The following is a 23,284-nucleotide window of genomic DNA, read 5'->3' on the forward strand; positions in this document are numbered from 1 at the left end:
TTGACTAGCCTGTTTACAGATTTTAGTGTGACCAAGCGCGTAACACTGAAGTCAGTTGTAATTTTTATCTGAATTGATGATGTCATTATCTGACACTCACAGTAAGGATAACCTTGTAAGAGGAGCATAAGGGCTGGGAAATACTTCTTTTGTTAGCTGCTCTTCTGTGTGGGGTTGAGCAATTGTTTAGATGCTCAAGAAAACACTAAAGCTGTTTTCCTCTTTCTGTATCGCATCATAAAGCCATGCTGTGGAAAGTGGGATTTAAAGGACTGAAGCACTTCTGGGGAGGAAAGTGACAGATTTTTCTTGTGTGGGAATAGTAAAAATTAATGTCCAATATATAGAAACAAACACCTTTTGAAAAGCAAGGTTACAGCGTCATGCCACTTCCCTGAAGTTTTAGTGCTTTGATTGTAGAGCCGCTGAAGATTGCTCAAGTTACTTGGAGTGCTTCCAGCCTACTTCCTGGAGCAGGCTGTTATTTTTCTCCTGGAGAAGCTGCGCGCTGCTCACCCACCTCTTCGGGGCCGACCGGGACGGGACACGCTCCGGAGAGCTGTGCTGGGGCTGGCACCTGGGGTATGACTCGGCTCTGTGGGCAGCGCTGGCATGAGGTGCACGTACTTCTGGTCTTCTGCTCAGAGGCAGCCCTGCCAGCTCGCCTGGAAATGTTAGCAAGTGACTGACGCGGTGAATTGAAAAGCCCTTAAACTTCCACAGGAACAATCGCAGTGACCTCTGTCCGGTTGTCACAGATAAAGGCAGTAGTGGTGTTCTCTGCTCAGGAGACAGAAGTATTTTTTTTTATGCAGAGGGGTTCAAAATCTTTTGATTTCTCTCAACCTCCCTGGCCTACAATAGCGCAAATGAGTTAACGTTCCTGTCCTACTTTAACGCCCTTTGCCCAGTCTTACAGGGAAACAAAGGGTAAGTTGCTTCTGTATGCACACGTATATTCTAGTATACACATATATTCCGTATGTGAAGTGAATGGGGATTTGCAAACAGAGAAGGATTCTTATTTTTTTGGAGTGCCAGCTGTTCTGTCTTCTTTTTTGAACTCTTTTTAAATAAAAGTAACTTTTTTTTAAGCATTATTGGTAGACAAGTACTTTCACCTTAAATATTTCCAATAGGATGTGCTGATCTATACTGTAATCAGAAATATTTTTGTTCAAAGCATTACTAAAATGAAGCTAACACTGTGGTAGTTACAAATCAATCCTTTATGCCTGTTCTTTATGGTGTTCACATCTACTTTCTTGATCTTGCCAATTATACCACCATTCAGTTCAGTTAATACCACGTAGATTTATTTCAAACCATTGGGTGCGTGCTCTTGCTCTAAGCACTGAGAAATTTCTTCTGGAAACAGAATTTGATGATTTTATTGGATGCTCCAGAAAACTAAATTGATTTTTGCCTGAATATGGATTTATGTCCAGTTGTCTGGACTAGAGCTCTTATTTTAATGTATATGGTCACAGTTGTCTGCTGTATGAATAAAGGCTGAAATCCTGTTAAGTAACGTTTTTCTGCTTTCCAAATTCATGTTATGTCTTGTATGGCCCCCAAGTGGAAGTTAAATCTAGGAGGGAGAAGGATATCAAGTAGCTTTCCAGTTGTTCAGGCAGCTTTGTACGAAATTGATATCTAAGACTTTGTTATGGATAAGTTGTGTGGAACACTTTAAAAATAAATTAGGTTAAATAAAATTACTTGGTGCCCCTGTTTTACCAACAGAGCTGTTCTTATACAGTATCCTAGAAACTCTGTCACGTGCCTTCAGTGTTCCTGTTCAGCATTTAATCAAGTGCTTGGTAACTTATAAAAACCTTCTGCAAAGATACAGGACCCTGTTCATGAGGAGCAGTGCTGTTAAGGAGAGGAAATGTTCTGTTAAGTAGAAATAAATCTTGAAATGCTTTTGCCTGGAGCTAATGCAAATTATGTTGTACTTCAAGTTGGATCATTCAAAATATTAAGGTATTAAAAAAAATACATCAGAAAGTCTGCCCTTGCCAATGAAGCCAAATTAATGTTCATGTCTCAAAGACCAGAATCTTTAGGTTTCTGAGGGTAAAACTGGCACAGGTTGCCAGCTACACTTTCTGGCTACACTTTCTGAAGACTTGGTAGAGAAAGGAATCTATAGAGAAACACCTTAATGGAAAGTCTTTGAGACTGCATGTTAAAAGTAGCAGATTTTTTTCTGCTTGCTAATTATTTTTTGTCCCAATTTCTTAGTTTTCAATTTTCAGACTTCATGTTGTCCACTGTGATCTTTTTTGCTTAGTCATAAGTTCTGTTACGTCCAATTAGAGGAAAAAGAGAAAGTGAAGGTGTGCTGATTTCTAGTGTCAGTTGGTACCTGCCCTTTTATCAAGTGGCAGCATGCAGTCCAGCACCGGGTTTGCTCTTTTGGATATTAAGCTGTTGGTGCTCCAATTCACAGAGTTGAAAGTTCAGACAAATGCTAAAAGCAAAACTTAAAATGAAAGAATGGTTTTCCTGAGTTTGGCTGTGACTTCAATATAAAGCAGATGCATTGAATGCAATGTTGCAAAATAAAGGCCAACTTTTCCCTAGTGTTAATGGCTTTGTAAAAATTAGGAGACACTTAAAACTAGTCTGTATTTACACACACAATGCCCATTATGCAACCCTCAAGTTAAGCAAATCACTTAGGTACGGAAAAAGCAGCTCAACTGTTCTTAGTTATCTGAGAAACTGTCCTTACATTTAAGAGACCCACTGTAACTGCATTTAAACAGGGCAACTTAAATGGTGATTGTCTGCTGGCTTTTTAGAGTCCTAAAGAGCATTTCATATATAAACACAAAAATAATTATGTATATCTACACGTATGTTTTTATATATGTTTATATAGCGTTCCTAGAACCTTTCAGTCTAGTTCTTAATTTTTTCTGGGGGTTTCTGAGGTGGCCCTGGATGTGTGTTCACTTGTCTGTTACCCGAAGGGTTCATACTGAATCTGCAGAACTCCTGGGCCTGCTGTTAGGCCTTGCCAGACTTTAAGCTTTCTACCAAGAAAGCTAAGGTCATTAGCTGCGTGTAAGCTGACAGACTGCTGACTATATTTGTCGAAACTAATTAATTACTGATCTTCTATGACACTGTCAACTGTACCGAACAGTGTTTTATTGGGGTTTTATAGACGGAGGGGGTGTTGCCTGGACTTCATGGTGTTCGTGCATATAAATTAAGCGGAACTTTTGCTCTGTGTCAGTATTCTTCACAGGGAAAGTCAGCTGACTTGTTCCCGTAGCTTTCTTCCTGCTTGAAGTTCCTTTAAGACATAAACCAGACCTGTTAAGTAAGCTGGGACTGGCCCTGTTGCTGCAGCTTTGGGTAGCCCTAAGCATAGGGACCCAGGGTCCTTCAGGTTGGACAGGTCTCTAGTCTAACCTCCAGCCCAAAGCTGGGTCGGCTATGAGATCCGACCGGCTCAAAGCAAGGGTGAGGTAACTACAAATGATTCTGTTGTTGGTATTAACAGTGCTGGGCTCTACAGAAATATTCCAGAAATCTATTCCCTTGATACTGAGGGAATTAGAGGGATTTCCAGCGTGAAGTCCCGAAGGTAGTATTTTTGGCAGAAACCCTTGTGTACAGAGGCACCGGGCAGAGTTCCCCAGAAAACTCTACACAAGTGCCTGAAATAACAGCACCTTCTTGCCACAGGTTTCTGCGTTGCACGGCGTTTGCCATCCTTCGGCCCCGTAGGAAGGAGAAAAAGAGCAGCACGTGCACGGGGGAAGGATATGCTACAGGGGATCCTGTAAGGCACAGTGCTGCAGCAAAGCTTATTTTTCAGTTAGGAATTTAAAGAGCATCTGTGAAATTCTACAAAGTCCACTTAGTAACAATTGTAAGAGTTGATTTCTGTAGTTGCTTGTATAGCATTGTAACAAGCACCGTTTTCTCCAATTATTATGGTTATGGAGCAGGGAGCATTAAATCCCTAATCAGCAAGGTGTCGAAGAGATAAAAGCTGCAAGTAGTGTTGTGAATTCCAAGCTCTAGAAATGCTGGAAAAAATGTTTTCAAAGGTGTATCTTATTACTTTGTCATCTTGTGTTGGTGCTGTAGCTGTGCATACATAGCCAACCCGTAATCTGCAGTTCAAGATCAGTTAATTCTTTGTACTAGGGGGGATTCTCTTAAGAGGATTTTTGGAAGTGAATTTTTTATTAAATGTTTGCTCTTACTTCCAGGCTTAAAGACCTAATATTCTGTCTCAAACTCACTTATATGACTAACTGAAAGCCAGCCTGGCAAATTTGATATTAAATACTGTCAAGTCTCAAAAGGAAACATTTTAATGGCTACTGCTGAAATTATCTGAGAGAGATTAATAAATAACGCCTTCCCTTTCTGATCTGGGAGATGTTTGTTTAGCTTGGCAGGAAATGTAGCATCTATTATAGATTTCAATAACTAAAATTTGCAGAAAGCTGCAGATGTAAGTTAGGAAAAGAAAAAGAGGAAGAACTCGCATCTGTCAAGGAGCATGATTAAATGCTGAGTTGAAATAATGTGATTCACTATTTGTGAAATTGTAGTATGAAAGCTGAGTCTTAGATCAATAGTACATCAAAAGAATAAATCTTGGACAGAAATTAATCTGGCTTTGACCTTAGAATTGCATAAGGATATGGAACCAAGGTTGTTGATGTCCATCCTAATAAGACATTTCAAATGTCAGAATATGAAATCTTCAACACTTGCTTGTTGAAGTAACTGATTTTTTTTTCTTTCTGTTCCTGGTATTTAGGTATCTAAAGCTGTGGTTAAGATGTTCCACTTGACCACCTTCCTACTCAAATCTTGAGTCAGGGTGAATGGGCAAATTATATACACGTATGCACACACCTTTATTGTAACTTTTTTGTCCTTCCTTCTCCCTACCCCAGTGGAGTGAGGGTAACACTGCTGCTAAAATAGCATGATGTGACTAAATAGGACTGGAAAGTCCCCAGAACCACTATGTGATTCATGTTTTATTTCTAGAGAAGAAATAGAGAATAAATTCATTCTATTTCTTCTAGAGAAGAAATATATTCTAGAGAAGAAATAGAGAAGAAATTCATCACAAAGAACTGAATGGCTATGTTAGTCAATTTTTCTTCTGCTTGTAAGTGTAAGATTTGAGACTTTGATTCTGTTCAAGGACAGGACTCAAGCTGTTGGTGCACCAGGTACACCAATTTTGTTCAGCTGCATCACTTCAGACAGCTGTTGAGTGAAATTCATGTGAAATACCCCTTATTCCGTGTTCTTTTGCCCAAGGGGTACTTGAAATACCAGTGCATGTTGAAAAAGAGAGGCTTCCAGTGCAGGTATTGGTTGGCCAAAGTGCTATTACAGAGGCTTGATTAGTGAAGATGTACTTTGATGGCTTGCATAGTGATTTCATTCAAAGGGAGTATTGGTTCTTAACCTTGCATTAGGTGCTCCAACCTGTTTCAGTCAAGACTAAACAAGTTCTAATTACAGTGTTGCTGTCATCATGAATCATCCATCATGGAATAAGTTCCTCAAAGTGGACAGGCTGGAATACTGTTAAGTATTTTTTTCAGAAGAAAAATTTAAAAGAACTGGGACAAAAAACATGCAAATAACTTGCTAGCAGCTCAAGCGTAGCCAAGGGTGCCTTATCCCGTGCTTGTAGCTGCCGCGTTCAGTAACACTTAATCCCAACATCTTTCAGTTCTCTTCTGAAGTACATCAGCATTCTTCTGAGAGTGGCAGTTCACATCACCTTGTTGAGTAAATAGCGTCAGATCCTAGGATCTCATGGAAAATCTCTTTTCTGAGAATCAGATCCTTCACAGTACAGCTACAGCAAATGGCCTTAATGGTATGCTAATGAAATGCTGAGTCACGGGCCCTATTGAATTTTATGAGTAAGGGCTTTTCTTGTTCTTATCAAAAATCCAATAGCAACTTTCAAATGTGCAGAAATAGAGAAAATGGCTTTTGGTTCTTATGATCATTGATTCTATCCTGTCTTTCAGTGAAGTGAGAACAAGACCAAAAAAGTGTTTTTGTGCTTGTAGTTCTGACTTATCTCCATGAGACAACTATATTGTAATCACAACTGAAAACACTAGCTGCATGTAAATAAAAGGCAGAGCATCCCTCTCAGTAGAAGTCTAGCTTCTGGTAATTCTGGTAATTGAATTAGTTTACTTATACTCCATTGAAGTTCAGACAGATTGTCCATGCCATCTGGTTCCCTGAGAGCAGCTAGAACAAGCACAGGGAAATCTTGTGCCTAGCTTTCATTTATCAGAATTTCACGTCTTGCTAGATCTGTTATCACACAATTTCAGAAGACTTCAGCCACAGCAAGTTTTTCAGACTACCAAAAATATAGTGAACGTTGAAACAAAACTAAATAACCCATCTTGACCAGACAAAAGAGCAAAGTGTAATTTCAATCTGAAAATAGCTACCTCTCGATTCTGTGCCACTTAAAAGAATAGTAGGGATTCAAAAGACGACGACCCTGGGAATACTCATGTTTTCCACTGCTGGAAGAGTCAACCATTCTCTGATCCCTCAGCGTGATTCAGGCTGAGCTCTGTTTATTTTGAAAGGGATCTCCTTTCTGAGGCACTTGGTTCTGCTGAAACTCTTGTCTAGAGGCCATATCTTGTCTCATAGGTGAGATGAGAGAGCATTTATTTGAGGTACGGAGGGATGTATCTATATGTTACTGTAAAACAATCTTCCATTAGACACATTTTCTCCATTTAGGGAGTTACCTCTTGATTCCACGTATTTTGTATTATTTTAGGACAAGGGAATCTTGCACGATATAGGAGATCCAACCACATGGCCTCTAGGATTTGATCCTTCCAGCTTCAAGTTACATATTTACATGTGTCTGTGGATGCTCCTTGGTAGACGTGTGCCTTATCCTATGATCCCAGTAGAGCTAGCATTCTCCTTGAAGATAGTTCTCCTTGAAGAGGTATTGCTAATATTCTTTTTTAGCTTATAATGGTTCTCTGGGCTCTGGAGAATAACTTTTTAATATGCTGACTTCAGAATTTGGAATACATTGTCTCCTTTTGGAGCCTTCAACCAGAAGGCCATACACCTGACTAAACTGGTTTATAATATATGCTGCAAAGCAGAAGTGTAACTTTAATGCTGCTGCATATACATACGCTTATCACGTGTATCCCATAGTTAAATTTGCCTTGGAAATGGCTCACCTGATGCGAATCACTGTATAGCTAGTTACGGTTTTGCTCTACTTACAGGCAGGTCTTGTTTCCCACAGTATAGCTCCATGCATGCTATGGATCTGCTGCTCTTCAAATGTTGTACTTAGGTTTAATACATTGGAGCAATTTTCTTTTATATGGAGCGTGTCCACTTCCTCAAACAAGTTTTATTTCCTATATCGCTGGCCTGATTTCCCTTGACTAAAAATACTGTAAAAGTATATATCAAAATTAGAATCCAAGTCCCAAATCACAGCTGCATCTCGAGTCTGTAATATTATTGAGTAACTGCAGCTTTCTAATTACAGACTCTGAACCTAGTAAATAGGGAGTTAAAAAGAAAGGTTGAACCTGATGTATGATCACGCATATTAAATGTGTGGGTTATAATCTCTGGATGATGATAGATTAGGGTGTCTGTTCAGAAGTGATATGGGGATAAACATGGGTTACACAACTGAGAGAGCGTTTTAAATTGCTTTTCTGTTTTTTTTGATTCTTCTGACACTTAAGTGCCAGATCTTCAGTTGCTTATATTAAAGTTCTTCTGTTTTGCTAGCACTTACTTTGTCTAAGCTGTATTTGGATTGTTCAGTAAATTCAGATGATATATTGATCCATAGAAATCATCCTTGATTATAGATGGTGCAAAGTATTTTCACATTTAATAAATCAATGTCAGAAGAACAATTATTTTGTAACCTAATCGCTTTAAAAGTATTTTATAAGCATAGTATCAACATTCTGAGTCAGTGTTCCTAGAAATCTCTCTCCTTGAATCTAGTTGATCATTTTTTAATATTGATAATAGTATCACATTTTTGCCTGTTATAAAATGATACATTTACAGTACAAGGACCAAGATACTCTATTTTTAGTCCACTGCCAAAACTAAGTTGTACTTCATTTTGAGAAAACTGCTGCTAGGGAAATGGAAGATGTCTTGTCTCAATGTGATGGGATGCTGCTTCTTGCAGGAGAACCCAGGAGACAGGTTGATCTTGAGGACTCACTGGAGCCTTTGTGTTACTGAACAGTCATCACTGGTTTGTCACATGATGTAGTTGCAAAGGTGTAGCATTTAACAAAACTGAAAAATGTGGAAGTGTGGCGTTATATTCAAAGATAAGCCTTTCGAAGGCATCTTTTGAGGTCTTCAATAAATACAGAGCTGTATTTTAAAGTATGGTTTTGTGACTGCATAAATCGTTGCTTAGTATAAGCTCATTTGCAAACTAAACTTGTATGCGTATACATTGTGATAAACTTTTCAAATTCTGTTTGCTCTTTTTGCAGGCTGCGGACTTGAGTAAACCAATAGACAAAAGGATATACAAAGGAACACAACCTACATGCCATGACTTCAATCACTTAACAGCCACAGCAGAAAGTGTTTCTCTTCTAGTGGGCTTCTCAGCAGGCCAGGTCCAACTTATAGACCCTATTAAAAAAGAAACTAGCAAATTATTTAATGAGGAAGTAAGTAGAAATCTTAACATTGTTGCATGCAATGTATTTCTGGTACTAAAAATCCTCAAAGTTCTGTAGATGGCTTTGTTTGCCTGTACAGCTCATCGTTCAGTCACTACCTTTTGTTTTTCAGCTGGTTCATTGGTTTAGAATACTTACACAAAAACTTTATTCATGAGGAAGCTTTTGGGGTTTAAGGCAAAAGAAAAAAAATTAGGACTTCTTAGTTTGGATAGTACTGCAACTAGAACTAACAACAGCTAACAGATAGAAAAAACATCTACAAATGAAAATGCTGCTGCATGTTCTCCGCAGTCAATTGTTTTGAAGGCTTCTGGTTCCAAACGGGGAAGAAAACATTTGAGCCCCTATTTAATATATTACAGTCAAAATATTAAATAATAATTAAAGTAAAAATACCGTTTTTTATGGTCGGGATGTTACAGCAGAAACTGTCCGTATCAAGGATTCCTAAAAGCTTTTTCAGGGAAGACTAGGATATTGAGCTGAATGCTGCATAGGAAAAGCTGAAGGCTCACAAAGTCTTGGCCATGTGATATCCCCAAAAAGAATTCTCTATCTATGCAATAGGAAAAAAATAGAGGGAGTACTAGGGGGGGACTTATGCCAAGTTACAAAACCACTGGCTCTGATTATCTGGTAATACTGGTATTCTTAGAAAGGTAAGTGTTTGGATATTAACAGTGGAAGAGATCTGGTAACTGATAAAACTTTGACAGCATTTTCTGCAGAGGATAAGCCAGAGGTACTTGGCTTGGTTTTTTGTTTGTTTTTGCTGCTTTTTGTGTTTTTAATCCAACTGCAGGTAAATAATGAGGTAACAAAGAGCTTTGCAGGTGTTTTTTTTTTTTTAAGACTTCAGATCTGGATAAGAGCTTCGCAGATGAAGTTAAGCCTTGCTCAGCTTTCAAACTACGCAAGCATATCTTTCCCACCTCAGGGACATGTGTTTTCTTGCTCTGTCTTTGTGCAAAGAAGATGGAAGTATTGTTCTCAATGGGGATGTTTTATAATTAGAACTGACTCCTCCTCAGCTTTCTAAAAGTAGCTACAACCAGATCAGAAGAGGGGCGTTCTTTGTTCCTAGCCTTTTCCCACCTGTTCTGTCTCCCTGCTTGTGTTGAATGGGAAACAGTGCTGGAGAGCCTCCTAAATGTTGCATGGAATACTCTTTTTGGTAGAAACCACTGTATATGTAGTTAAAATTTTCCTTCTAGCATCATCCATTGAAAAAAAAGAACAAAAAAACTCCCAGAAAACAAAACTTTGGCATTGGTGCAGCTTCACCACTGGGAGTGCTAATCCAGATGTGACAAGTTACTCATGTAAACAAGATTTAATCTTATATGGTAGTAGCATAAGCATTAAAAACGGCAGCGAGAAACTATGAATAGCTAGTACTTCCTATCACAGAGCAGTTCCCACTCCGGTAGCTGACCTGTAGTTGCCTTGAGAAAAACTTGTGCTAAAATACTTCACACAAAGATCCGATGCCTATTTACATGTCTCGATATTTACTGTGTAGCTTCTACAGTGTAAAGCTGCATTGCAGGCAGAACAGTTCTTGTGGTATTCCCCAAGTGATGGAAGCACTGAGGTGACCTGACATTACAAAATACTGTCTTTTCTCTGTTGCCACCAGTGTTGCTTCACTGCGATGGAGATGCATCTTCCTGTTTGGTGGAAATGAAATGAGATGATCTTTTCTACAAAGCTAGCATAGGGGTTTGCTTAGTGTTACCAGAACCTACCCACATGTAGGGTAAAGTTAAAAGACAAATCCCTGTTTCCTGCATAGATTTTATTTGCAGTTATAACCAAATCTAAAACTTCAGTGTTTTTGGCCTGTCAGTTACAATAGTGAAGTTTACTCTGGGCATGTTTAGAGTAAAATATAGAAATTCTAGCTTGTATCTAAAGCCTATATCAGAGAAACATTAGTAATTACTGATGTTTGAATTGGTACTTTTGCTTCAAGAAAATGGTGCCTGTTGTTTTTTGGCTATTTAGATTTTAGATAGTATTTGAGAATAAACACACCATAAGCAGAAGGTGGGCTAAATAAGTGTTTACATCTTTTGACAGATTTAGCACTGGTGCTAGAATAATAGAGATGGTAGGGTTCACCACTTGTCCTGTTAGTAATTGTGTGATTTAGGTAGCCCAAAGCTCTGTTTTGACTATCACCTGTGATAAAGCAATAAGGATAGCAGTTAATTGTATGTGATACATGAAATGGCTTAATCTTATGGCACCGGTTGTGTTGAAGGTTGACTAAATTAAGGCTATTGCATTTTAACTTGTTACTTTTTTAAACTCTATTGATGTAGAAGAGAATAGGGACTTGAAAGGCAGAGGTTTCTTGTGATTTCTAGTATAAAAGTTGAGTTACTGCTCTTGTGAATATGTTGTTTGTCAGGTTGAGCTGCTCTACTACAGTAGAGCAAGAAATCTCACTTCGTGCTGTATTACTGGTAGCTTCGTAACAAGACTATTGCCTCTAGAAAGCAAGGTAGTCTGACCTCTATATTTTTCTCTTGGTATGTACGAAGTAACTTTCTGAAGCTAAGATGCTATTTGTAAAGCTACCTTGTTAGAGGAAAAATTCACAGATAAAGTTACTCTTCTCAGCTCTCAAACAGAAAATAAGAAGTTACACAAGAGAGGCTTCCTGGTCCTTATACTGAATTTCACAGCAGCAAAAATACGTTCAAGAGTATAACACAAAATGACCAGGTGCTGCTTTTGATAGTTACAGGCCCAGAATGGATAAGTCAGTGTTATCCATCAGCTATTTTTTTCTTTGTGAAAAACAGCATAGCAAAACATTTTTTCTTTGCTTTTTTCTATGTGCTTCTGTAACTTGCTCTGGTATTTCTTGAGGCTCGCTGTATTTGCATTCTTGCCTTTTGTATAGCTCAGCTCTACTTTCAGCCTATAATCAATCTGTGCCAAATACAAATCTTGAATTTGCATCTAAAGAATTTTTTGTCTCTAAGTTGCAGTTGAGTGATGCCATGGCTGAGTAGGTAGACTTAGAAATCCACCAGAACAACAGCTGACCCCTTGAGTTTACGGACTTTATCTCTTTATTCTCAGTTTTTATAGCACTGAAGACATTTTAACTAGGGATGTTTGTTTAATGTGTGTTCATTGTCTGGTAATGATGGACTCCATTAAATTGTTTTTCTTTAAAGGAAACTTTTTAATCAGATGGTAAACTGAGAGTATAGGCAGGTTCTTGGGTAATGAATGAAAAGTAATTGCAGGGTGGGGTTTCCAAGGTGAAGAGGATGTGGTGCCTTCCAAATTTGCTGATTTACATGTATTTATCTACTAACTGTCCAACCACATGGTAACAGGGGCACAGTGTAGCGTTTGCTGTCTGAATCAGTGAGCTGATAAAGGTTCCTAAAACCTGTCTTTTTTTTCAGATGCTGATTTTTATAGCAATTTCAGATAAAAACAGTTTAAATTTAATTGTTGCTGATTTATAACTTGTCATACAGATGAGTAACAGCCTTTTTCCCTTTAGCTCGGTTTTTAGTTTCTTGATTATTTTTTTCATACTCTTCTTTAACGTCCTCATCAGACTATAAACTTAAGAACATTATGTTGAGATTCATAGCAACAGATTGGCTTGATCAAAGCATGTTCTTCAGAATGTGACTGGACCATAATAACCTTTGATAGCACTTTCTCTGAATATAATTTCCTGTTAACTGCCTTATGAGATTGTTTGCGAATACAGTAACGTAGCTCCTTTCCAGAAAGTTGAATTCGCTTTGCTTAAGCTTTGTTCCCCTCCTCCCCCAAAAGCTCAGATTTACAGTTAATCATTAAAACTTTAATTTTCAGACTTTCTGATGTGTATCTTCTTTGTTTTTCACAGAGACTAATAGACAAGTCCAGAGTAACCTGTGTAAAATGGGTACCAGGTTCGGAAAGCCTTTTCCTAGTAGCTCATTCCAGTGGCAATATGTACTTATATAACGTGGAGCACACTTGTGGTACCACAGCCCCGCACTACCAGCTACTTAAACAAGGAGAAAGTTTTGCAGTTCACACTTGCAAGAGTAAATCCACAAGAAACCCTCTGCTTAAATGGACAGTAGGTGAGGGTGCCCTGAATGAATTTGCCTTTTCCCCAGATGGGAAATTCTTGGCCTGTGTGAGCCAGGATGGTTTTCTTCGTGTGTTTAACTTTGATTCGGTGGAATTGCATGGTACAATGAAAAGCTACTTTGGAGGACTGCTGTGTGTGTGTTGGAGTCCTGATGGGAAATACATAGTGACAGGTGGAGAGGATGACTTGGTAACAGTTTGGTCTTTTGTGGACTGTCGAGTAATAGCGAGAGGCCATGGACATAAATCGTGGGTCAGTGTCGTTGCATTTGATCCGTATACCACTAGCGTAGAAGAGAGTGACCCGATGGAATTTAGCGGCAGTGATGAGGATTTCCAAGACCTTCATTTTGGCAGAGATCGAGCAAATAGTACACAATCTAGGCTATCCAAAAGGAACTCTACAGACAGTCGTCCAGTAAGTGTTACGTATAGATTTGGTTCGGTAGGCCAGGACACGCAGCTCTGTTTATGGGATCTTACAGAAGATATCCTCTTCCCCCACCAACCTCTCTCAAGAGCAAGGACACATACAAATGTCATGAATGCCACAAGTCCACCCGCTGGAAGTGGTGGAACTAACCCAGGAAGTAATGGAAACAGTATCACAACACCTGGAAACTCTGTACCCCCTCCTCTTCCACGGTCAAACAGCCTTCCACATTCTGCAGTCTCAAATGCTGGCAGTAAAAGCAGTGTCATGGATGGTGCCATTGCTTCTGGTGTTAGTAAATTTGCAACCTTATCGCTACATGATCGGAAGGAAAGACACCATGAAAAAGATCACAAGAGAAATCATAGCATGGGACATATATCTAGCAAGAGCAGTGACAAACTGAACCTAGTTACTAAAACCAAAACGGACCCAGCTAAAACTTTGGGAACACCTCTCTGTCCCAGAATGGAAGATGTTCCCTTGTTAGAGCCTCTTATCTGTAAAAAGATAGCACATGAAAGACTGACTGTGTTAATTTTTCTTGAAGACTGTATAGTCACTGCTTGTCAGGAGGGATTTATTTGCACATGGGCAAGGCCTGGTAAAGTGGTAAGTTTTAATCCTTAATGCTGCATCAAAGAACTAGAACTCTGAATAGGTAGTTTTCTTGAGATATAAATGAATGTTGAATATAAAATTTCTTTATGCTTAATGTAAAAAAAAAAATCCTCAGAGCCATACTTTTGGATACTGCATGCCATATTTCTGAATGATTTGAAGTGTCTTGGATACAATTAAGTATAGTTGCCTTCCAGCAGAAGAAATAAATACTGTGCATCTAAACTATTGATCAGTGTTCTTATACTTAAGCATAACCACAATATGGTGAAAGCTATTTATGTAAAAATGGAAGTAAAAACATGTCAGTCACTAAAATAATTATAATCTTTCAAATGTTTTCTACAAAATACTGCACTCCCAATAAAAGTAGCTTATAAAAGCTGCTGCTTCTAAGTCTAACGAGAAATGTGAGCCTCTGAAAAATTTAAACCAAAGTGTTTTGTTCCTCCATACTTTCCTGTGGTGGTCTGCCATTAATGTAAAACCACTTCTTATTAAAGTGTCAGCCATTTTATGAGCAGATTTGTGAGACCTTTACTGACTGTAGTTTATGCTCTTGAAGTTGTGAATCAGTACTATCAAGGAACTCTAATTTTAGCCGGGTCTTGACTTATGTATTCTTTGTCAAGCTAGGGAAAATTGTGCAAGCTTTCTCTAAGCAGCTTCAGTTTTATGTCACTGTCAGTTTTGTTAGTCAAATTTGATCATTGACAAGCTTGTGCTTTTTGATAGCACCTGTTCTATCAGTTGAACCTTCATTAAAATATATTATTAGTTTTAACTTTTGTTGTTAATGCACTTAAACACAGATGAAACTTTTTTCTTCTGTTCAATGTATAGCAAGCTAAATTTTGAATGAAGCTAAAAGTGGTGATTATTTTGTTAAAAAGTACTTTGTGCTACAATAGCTTTGTTTGCCTGCAACGTTTTAAAGGAATACTGCTATGAAAGCATTACCGGATTTGATCCACCAAAAAGGACCATTACTTTTGTGAAAACTTCTGAAGTTTTTGTGGCATGTAGACTATCATTTCAAGAAAAAAAAAATCTGGTAATATCTGAGTATTGCCACAGTAGGCAGCATAAATGAACATCTGATGTTTGTTACATTTTAACTATTTGGTTCATAAATCTCACTTTTGAAGTGGAGGTACTGTAAATATTTAAATACCACATCTTCATTGCTATAAAGCTAAGTAAAAGTCAAGATTTTTTTCTTAAAAGTTTGTATAATGTAAGTTTCTTTGATGTTCTCAAACTTGACACAACTTACTTACTCAGAGCTACGTCTACTCTACATTTTGATGCATTTTTAAAGGTTGAATCTAAAGCTAAATAAAAAATTGTAAACCCTTTTCTGGGGAGGAGGGTAGAAGGTAATACCTAGAAAAAAAACATAGTTTTTGCCTAAGGACTACAGCTCCAGCATTAATTTAAAAAAAAAAAAAAGGAAAAAACAACCCAAACTTAACTACTTAATGTTTGTCCTGAATGAAAATACTAAAGCAGTTATCACTTCTGTGACTCAGTGCAATTCATAAGTCTTAAAAATTAACTTTATACATGTACAGCAGTGCCTCAGATTTCTATTGTGACCTATATTTTCTTTTTGCTTTAAAACTCCTCTGTGTACTACTAAATGCAACACTGTTAAATTTATTTTCAGTGGCTGAGGTGGGTTTTGTTAGACTGGTTATAACTTAAACACTTTTTTTGGTGTATTGACTTTTGATTTGGAATATGACATTTCAAATATTTCAGAGATAAAGTATGCAGTACCAAAAATCAGGATTTATGTATTGGCCAATATGGAAAACTTTAATGACAGGTAAGTAACTTTCATGCTAAAGTTATCACTTTCAAAATTAATATATTGCACACTGATGTAAATGCCATATTGTTTAGGAAGTATTTACTTAGAAATTTTCAAATGAATTTGTTTTTCTGATATCACTTGCATTTCTAGTGAGCTCACTCTGCTGGTAAAAACTAAATTTTGATGGCATGTTTACAGGGGTTTGATAGGAAAATATTTGTGCCAGAAGGACGTTATGAGCATTCTTTTTGTTTATAGGAAAGCACTTAACTTTATTTAATGAGAATTGTCAAAGTATAAAACACTCATGGTAATGTCTTTCTTACTGGGTTATATACCATGCATTTCCGTTTTGCCAACTGTTACATCCTAGGCCATCCCATTGCTCTAGGGTTTAAAGCTGCTATTTCTAGTCTTCCTTTTGAAATATTGGGTCCCCAAGTGATCTTAAAAACTCCGTCACTTTTTTGTCTGCCAACTCTAGAGTGAAAGCCTCTAAATCTTGCTGCTTCTTCTATCACTGCCTCAAAAGGCCTTCATTAAATTCACGGCACTGCCAGCCTAAAGAAAGAACTGGATGGAAAACTGAAGCAGATTTGCAGTGTTTAATGTAATTTCTATTGAGCCAGTGCTACTTTTCCCTCATTTTTAATAGCCATCAAAAGACATGCCGGATAATTGGACAATGCATGACAAGGTCTCTGAATTTTTCTGGTTGGACTGGTGCTGCCCTTAGTGGAAAAAATCCAGAAATGTCTCTTCAACCAAGATCCTTATGATAGTTGATAGGCTGTACTGTGCTTACAGTGTCCTGCCAGTTTGTTTACAAACTTTACAAATTATTACTTCGAGTGTATACATAATCATACCTTGAGCTTCCTCACTGGATATACTATCCTTACATTACACTTCCAGAACTGTTGTACTAACTCCCGATCAGAGTGAGGTCAAGTGAATGGAAAAATTCAGTAAGAAACAAGTTGAATGAGGCTTAGAATACCTTACATTTTTTTTATTCTCATTTTGTTAGCCTGTTTGTAAGACAGAAGGTTCAGGGTAGTGAGAGAAGTAGGTTGCCTTAACAAGAGTATGAACTTCCTAATCAACATGGTGACAATTAGCTGTCTCCTTTTCCCCTTCTTGCCCAGCCCCAATGGAAAGCGTAAATGGGATTATACAACTGTTGTATTAATCCTAAAATGTAAGAGAAAAACATCTCAAAGGAAACAAGGTAAACTTCATGTGTTATCTTTATAGCTACTTCAAACTGAATTATAGGAACTGCAGAACCAGAAACACTATTGAAAGAAAAAAAGTGGTACAGTGGTACCTGCATATGCAAAGTAGGTTTTCTCTGAACTTAATAGTCAGAGAAACAATGTATATGATTTCTGTGTCTGACTTAGGGATTAATTTTTCATCTTGTACAGTGACTCCATTTTATCTAAATGAAAGCTGCTGATTAGTTGCTTCCTTTGTCAGAAAGCTCAAGGTAAGATTGGACAGAGCTATGAACAGGTGAAATGGCAGTGTATAACCTAGCAAGACAAACATGTTACCATTTTGTAAAACAAATGCACATGGAATTTATTTATTTGACTTATTGTACAGGAAAATTTAGACTTAAATTATAACATCCTTGAATTTTCTAGTTAACTACAATTGTAGTACAGTATCATGTTTTAGTATGATTTCTGTTTTAGTAAAAGTACTTAAACATTCATGTACTATATTTGAGTGAGATGAGCAGCTATACATACTAATTCTTCCTCAATGGAAAGGAGCATTTCATCATTACAATTGAAGTTCAATTGCTGGTATTTAAGTACTATCAAATAGATTTCTTTCAACGTGATACGGTATCTGTATAAACTTCAGGGATGATTATAGTAAAACTGAAACACAGCTATATGACTTCAGGTTACCATGCTGAAATTTGAAGCTTTCTGTAATGTGCATAATAGCAAAGTTGCACATAGCATACCCGCATTATCAGGGTGAATTTAAACCTAGTACACTGGTGTGATATTTATAGCAAGGTATGTGTGTTTGCGCGTGTGCGTGTGTGAGAAGGTGTGACTAGTGGCTCCAGTAAAGCCAGGAAAGATCATAACCCTGTAAAGGCTTTATGATGAGGATGTCTGGATTAGGAAATAACATGACTTTTACTAAACACTTTTTAGAAAACCCATGTTCTGAATTATCACCTCTTACAATTTGGTTATGTACTTGGAATGACTGTATATGTCTGCCCCTTTAACAACATAAAGCTTCTAAATTAATATTTAAAATGCTGGCCTGCTTATGTTACAATAATAAATTTTGTGTCAGTTAATTTACTGTCAATTTACATGTAAAAATTAAACAATTTTTTTCTGCATTTTATGAATTCTGTATACTGGAGTTTGTTAAAGATTGACATGTTAGGTGATACTGTACAAAATTGTATTGACTACCTTTAGTGAAAATCAAAAGTAAAATTCATATGTATTTCCTTTTTACACTTCCATCTAATTTCTTGACAACTTGAATAAATTTCATAGAGCCTTTCTAACATGAACTATTGTTAATTTAACTGTTGCAATAATTAAGCTTTAAGAAGTATTGTTGGTATATTTATAATTTTAAGAAAATCATGTTTGTTTCATACTGCTTATTTTTAGCTGTTCTATTGTCACTGTTACAGCTGAAGAACTTTACTAAATACTTGACATTACAAAATAACTTGCTGGGGTTGTCCTCTGTATACTGATGTTAAATAAAAATGTGTGATTGAACTGTAAATGTAGATAACTTTCAATAGTCCTTTTCCACACTGAGTTTTAATTTATCTTGCAGTCCTTAGGTGGTCTTTTGCTATCATATTGTGCTGAACAAATGGCCACAATGAAAACTGTTAACTTGCCATATTTTGAAGTAAGAAGTTGATTGCATCCTGTAACCTGCTCTGAGTAAATGTTTCACTTCAATTCAAGATAATACATACATTTTTGATGTTTAAATCTTGCTGATAAGGTCATGTCTTCTGATATTTTTCTAGGACTAGAGTAATATGAAATAGAGTATTTATAAAAAAAAAATCAAATTTGTTTAAACTCAGATTCAGTAAAACACAGACATATGTGTGTCTAGATTCACTCTGCCTAGCTGTCAGATACGAGCTGGGGCCGAGTGTTTTCCTTCTAGGACTCTACAGGAGCTCTTTCCTCTGGACTCTGGTGCAGGGTACGTTATTTATTCCAGGTTTAGACGTTGCCATTTATCTAAGGAATGCTGAATTTACAGCCCTGAGGATATGGCTCGCTTGGATGGTTCAAGTGTTTTCAGTCTAGAAAAGTTTTGGCTAGTCTAGAACTTCACTCATCTGACCCAGAACTAAACTAGTCTAAACCTTTGGCTACACAATTTCTTGGGACCAATTTAGGCAAAGAAAAAGAAGTTGCACTTCTATCTGAGCAAACTTCACCCTTGCAGCAGCAGTACTGTGTGCTGAAGGAACTAAACAAGTGACACTTCAGCCTTTCAAAGGCACTTCTGAGAAATTTCAGTGAAAGAGTTACTTTGAGTCCTGTTACAAGGTTGGACTCTGTCTCTTATGGAAAACTCCTCTGTAGACTAAAGCCGAGGAAATAATCTATCTTGTATGAAATTGAGAATATTCGGTACTTCAGGAGGTACTGACTGACTGCTACGATGGTCTCTGTGTAATATATGTATATTTAAGAATATACAGGAGCCAATGGACAAACAAAATAAAATCTGTCCTGAAAGCTTGTGTGAACAGCTGATTACATCAAATGATGCAAGAACTGGTTGTACAAACCAGTTTCTCAAGAGTCAGCGTGAGCATGAAACTTAACGATCTTCCACACCTTCTGCAGTCGTAGAAGATGACAAAAGATGTCCCAGAAGATGGAAATGTCTTCTTGCTTGCCTTTAATAGTGTTGCATAAACTTCTCAAGGAAACAACTTGTTTGATCACCTTACCTTCTGTTTTTAAAGTTGGATTTTAGTTAGGTGCCGATCAACTTCATTTTGATCACTACTTCTCATTCTATGATCATGCTTATTTTACAGCTACCCAAAATGGAGTTGCCTGAAGTCATCTGCTTCTTCCCCAGTTTTCCTCCTGGTTCACTTCAATTTTGTTATTTCCTAATCTGAAAAATTTAAATCTTACCATAGTTTAAAGAGTCTAGAGAAACTGTTCCTAACCATGTGAGCCTGTACTACCTAAACGAAGCCCAAGTTTCTACCGTCTGAGTCAAATCCAGCTTCTGCTGGTAAAGCGTTTTGTGCTTTTCCCAGTGTGCATTTAATTGCATCTTATTTTTTTCTCCTCTTGGAGATGCGTATCTTCTACTACCCATGTAAAACTAGTCTTGAGGTAATCTTACCTAGTATCGCTACAGGTAAGATTTTTTTTTTTTAAAACTAGTCTGCTAGTTTTCTAGCAGCATTGACTTTCTTTCTGTTGACCATGAGCAACAGAGGGTGATTTGTTGAGAGGTGATACACCTCTCTTAGAAGAAAAACTCCTTATGTACACAGAAGTGAAGTTGCAAGAGCAGTCTCCCTGTTGCTATGTGCTTTTACAAGATCTGATATATCACATGGTTTAAGAATTTACTTCTCTGTAACACTACTAAAAATAATAAAGCCAACCAAAGACAAATAATGCATTTAGAACTCCATAAAGTGAACAGATAGACCATGTAGAGAGATAGGTATTGGCTTGGCTCTATCGCCCTGAATCAATACAGAATATTCCTCTATCATATGTTTTGGTGATGTTCAGCAGGCACTTCCTTGAATGGCCTCAATTTTAACTTCCCTTGACTGATTTACTATCTGATTTAGTAAATATATGCAGTTCAAAGACTTAAGCTAATAAATGCTGACTCATCTGGATAAGAAACGTGGACATTTTGTTCATACAAATCTTAATCCAATTAAGCTGATTCGACTGCAGCATTTTAAATGTGAACAGTCTCATTCTGTTTGAGCATATTACTGCTCAGATACTGCATTGGACTGTGGGCTCTTTTGTCAAGCAAAGCTCTCGGTCCAGATAACTATTTTCAAATGACTCCAGGGATATCACAATTTTGAACAAGAATAAACTACATGTGGAATACTCTTAACAATAAATGCAATTATTATTTGAATAGCAGTAATGGCTTAACAAATCAATGCCATGTTTGTGTAGGCATTCATTAAGGCAGCTGTTGTTGGTTTAATTGCATTAGTGAGGTGTACTGTGAGACCTCTTAGCCTGTATCTGCCTAAAAGGCTTTTTTTTAATACCTGTTGTATTTGTTACAGTGGACTGTTTGCATTTTTTTCCTACTTTCCAATTTCAAAACAGCAGGAAAGACAGGCAGAGTTCTGACATCCAGCACATTACTGAGGCAGCTGCTCTGTTTTACTGTCCAGGGCGAGCACCGAGTGTGTGCCAAGAGAGCTGTGAATTAGCACATAAGCATTAACTTTACAGTAACCTGCCCACATGTCCAAACTTGCAGTTTAATATCTGGACTAGCGAAATCTTTAGTTCCAATCAGTTCTGTTCATATTTACATGAAGAAAATATGAACTCTGTAGTTACTGATGGCTTTTATTCTAAGCAGCAGTATCTTCCTGGCTCATTTTTTAAATGCAGCAGTTACGTCCTGATCTCTCACACACTTAGTTTCTGTTGGGAAACTTTGTGTTTCATATTATTGCCTGGGGAAACAAACAAACAAACTTGTGTGCATATGTGGAACTTCTTGAAAAACAAACCCCTGCCATCTCGTGTGTTGTGAGGAGGGCTGGTCCTGACGCTGCTGCAGGTCTTTCTGAACAGACCATGGGGATGACTGCTCTGAAACTTGGATGGGAGCAATCTTACCTAGTGTATTTGTTATGGCTTTTTCTGCCTACCAGTATGTCTTAAAAGTTTTTAGTGAATATGCAAAGTCCTGTGAGTTTTGGGAAGTCAGAGAATGCATAGATTAACGTGGTGCAGCAGCTTGCCCTAGCAATGTTGCCAAAACAAGGTGTTTAATGCTCTTACATTGCTAATTGTCATAAGGCAAACGACAGACCTCCGCCAGAGAAGCGTGTTCAAACAGTAGTTGAACAGCAGAGTATGCTGTTGAGATGGCAGATGATGCAACACCTGCTTGGAGGACTCACGCTGAGGTGGTGATGAAGGCTGCTTTATCAGATTCCTGACTTGGGTCTTGTAACTGCTCCATTTCCCACCCCTGCTAGACCCACACGCTGCCAAAATAATACTGCTAATAAAAGGCTACACTTATTTTCAACACTTTTTTGAACGGTCTCTTAATTTGTCCCTGCTGCATGCTCAGTATGGTGTTTGTTCTTAAACTTTAAGCTGATGTAAGGTATGCAATGTACAGCGCAGCAGATCTGGAGCTGTCGTATCACAGTTCTTCACATTTTAGTTCAAGTTTTCTGTCCCTGCTATTAAACTGTGCAGCTTTGCACTGAGTTACTGCAGCTTTTGTTCCATCCTTTAACACCTGGCTGGTTTAGCTACAGAAAGCACTCTGGGCTAACTTCTTTATCCATTGTATCCATGCAGGAACTTTCTAGACTTTTTTTTATAACCTTATTCATTGTATTATTCCATGAGAATGACATTACAAACATTCTAGGCCCACACCCAGATTACAGACCAGATTCTTATCTGGTAATTTTTGTATCAAAACTAACTCTTTTTCAGCTGTCACATGCTTTTCTAAAACTGGCTTTCCAGAGCTTCCTATATTGTACTTAACTAACTTAAGAAAGGCAAAACTCCATAGGATCTTTCTTGTTACTCAGGACCCACCTAGAACTCTTACCCAATTCTGTAAAACTTTTATGCCTAAACCCCAGATTTTTATTCTTGCTTCTCTTATATGAACATCTAAGGTGTAAGATATCATCTTAGGAAGTTAAGTACTTGGAAGAACTTGCAGCATTTCTGATCTCTGTCACAGAAGCAAACTTCTGGGACGGCTATCTCATTATTGTAGCTTGGTCAAGTTTTAAGGTGCTGCTTCCAAAGTTTCTGAAATGTCTGCCTGCAGTAGCACACGTGTTGATCCTAAGATTCTTTCCGCTTTAGTGTCTGTCTGCCCTGCCTGCCCAGAGTTGTAGAATTAATTTAGAACAAGGCTTGAAATCTGAGTTCCTAGCATCGCTCAGAGCCACCTGCACGGTGCTTTGGCTTTCTAAAGCAGGAGGCATTCATGGTGTGGGAGATGAAACCAGGACTGAGCAAATCCTTGTTCCTAGTCTTGGAACTTAAATTCCAGACTTGCCAGTAGTTTGGGGGGAATAAGGCTCCAAACTACACATCAGTATCTGCTGCCTGTTTCTAGAGGAGCTGTAGAATGAATGACTTGATTTTGTTTGCCAACAATCAGTTGCATTACAGTGTAAACGTGGTGGTAGAATAGTGCTTATTTTTCTCTGCTTATGTAGCATTAGTTATGATCCTGTTGAAAAATGCTTTGTATTACACCACCCCTAGT

At 37.7% G+C, this 23,284-nt stretch overlaps 1 protein-coding gene across 9 annotated transcripts in view; it reads left to right on the forward strand.

The window, feature by feature from the left end:
- The window catches only part of WDR20 (WD repeat domain 20), a 45,157-nt gene that overhangs the window by 19,075 nt on the left and 2,798 nt on the right, over window positions 1–23,284 (forward strand). For 3 of the 9 annotated variants that reach the window (XR_013951881.1, XR_013951882.1, XR_013951883.1), the window contains exons 2-3: window positions 8,562–8,744; window positions 12,649–15,766. The exons of 1 other annotated variant lie outside the window; for it this stretch is intronic. Coding sequence is in view for 3 of the 8 variants with exons in the window: in XM_080593936.1 (XP_080450062.1) it covers window positions 8,562–8,744; window positions 12,649–13,926; window positions 15,700–15,705 (1,467 nt within the window). In the remaining 5 variants the exon portion in view is untranslated. Of the gene's footprint in view, window positions 1–8,561; window positions 8,745–12,648; window positions 18,315–23,284 lie in introns of those variants that run through there. 5 more of the 9 variants (XR_013951884.1, XR_013951885.1, XM_080593936.1 and 2 more) reach the window with 4 other exon arrangements.

Source organism: Anser brachyrhynchus (assembly GCF_964034855.1).
Source record: "Anser brachyrhynchus genome assembly, chromosome: 5".
NCBI classification, from domain to species: Eukaryota; Metazoa; Chordata; class Aves; order Anseriformes; family Anatidae; genus Anser; species Anser brachyrhynchus.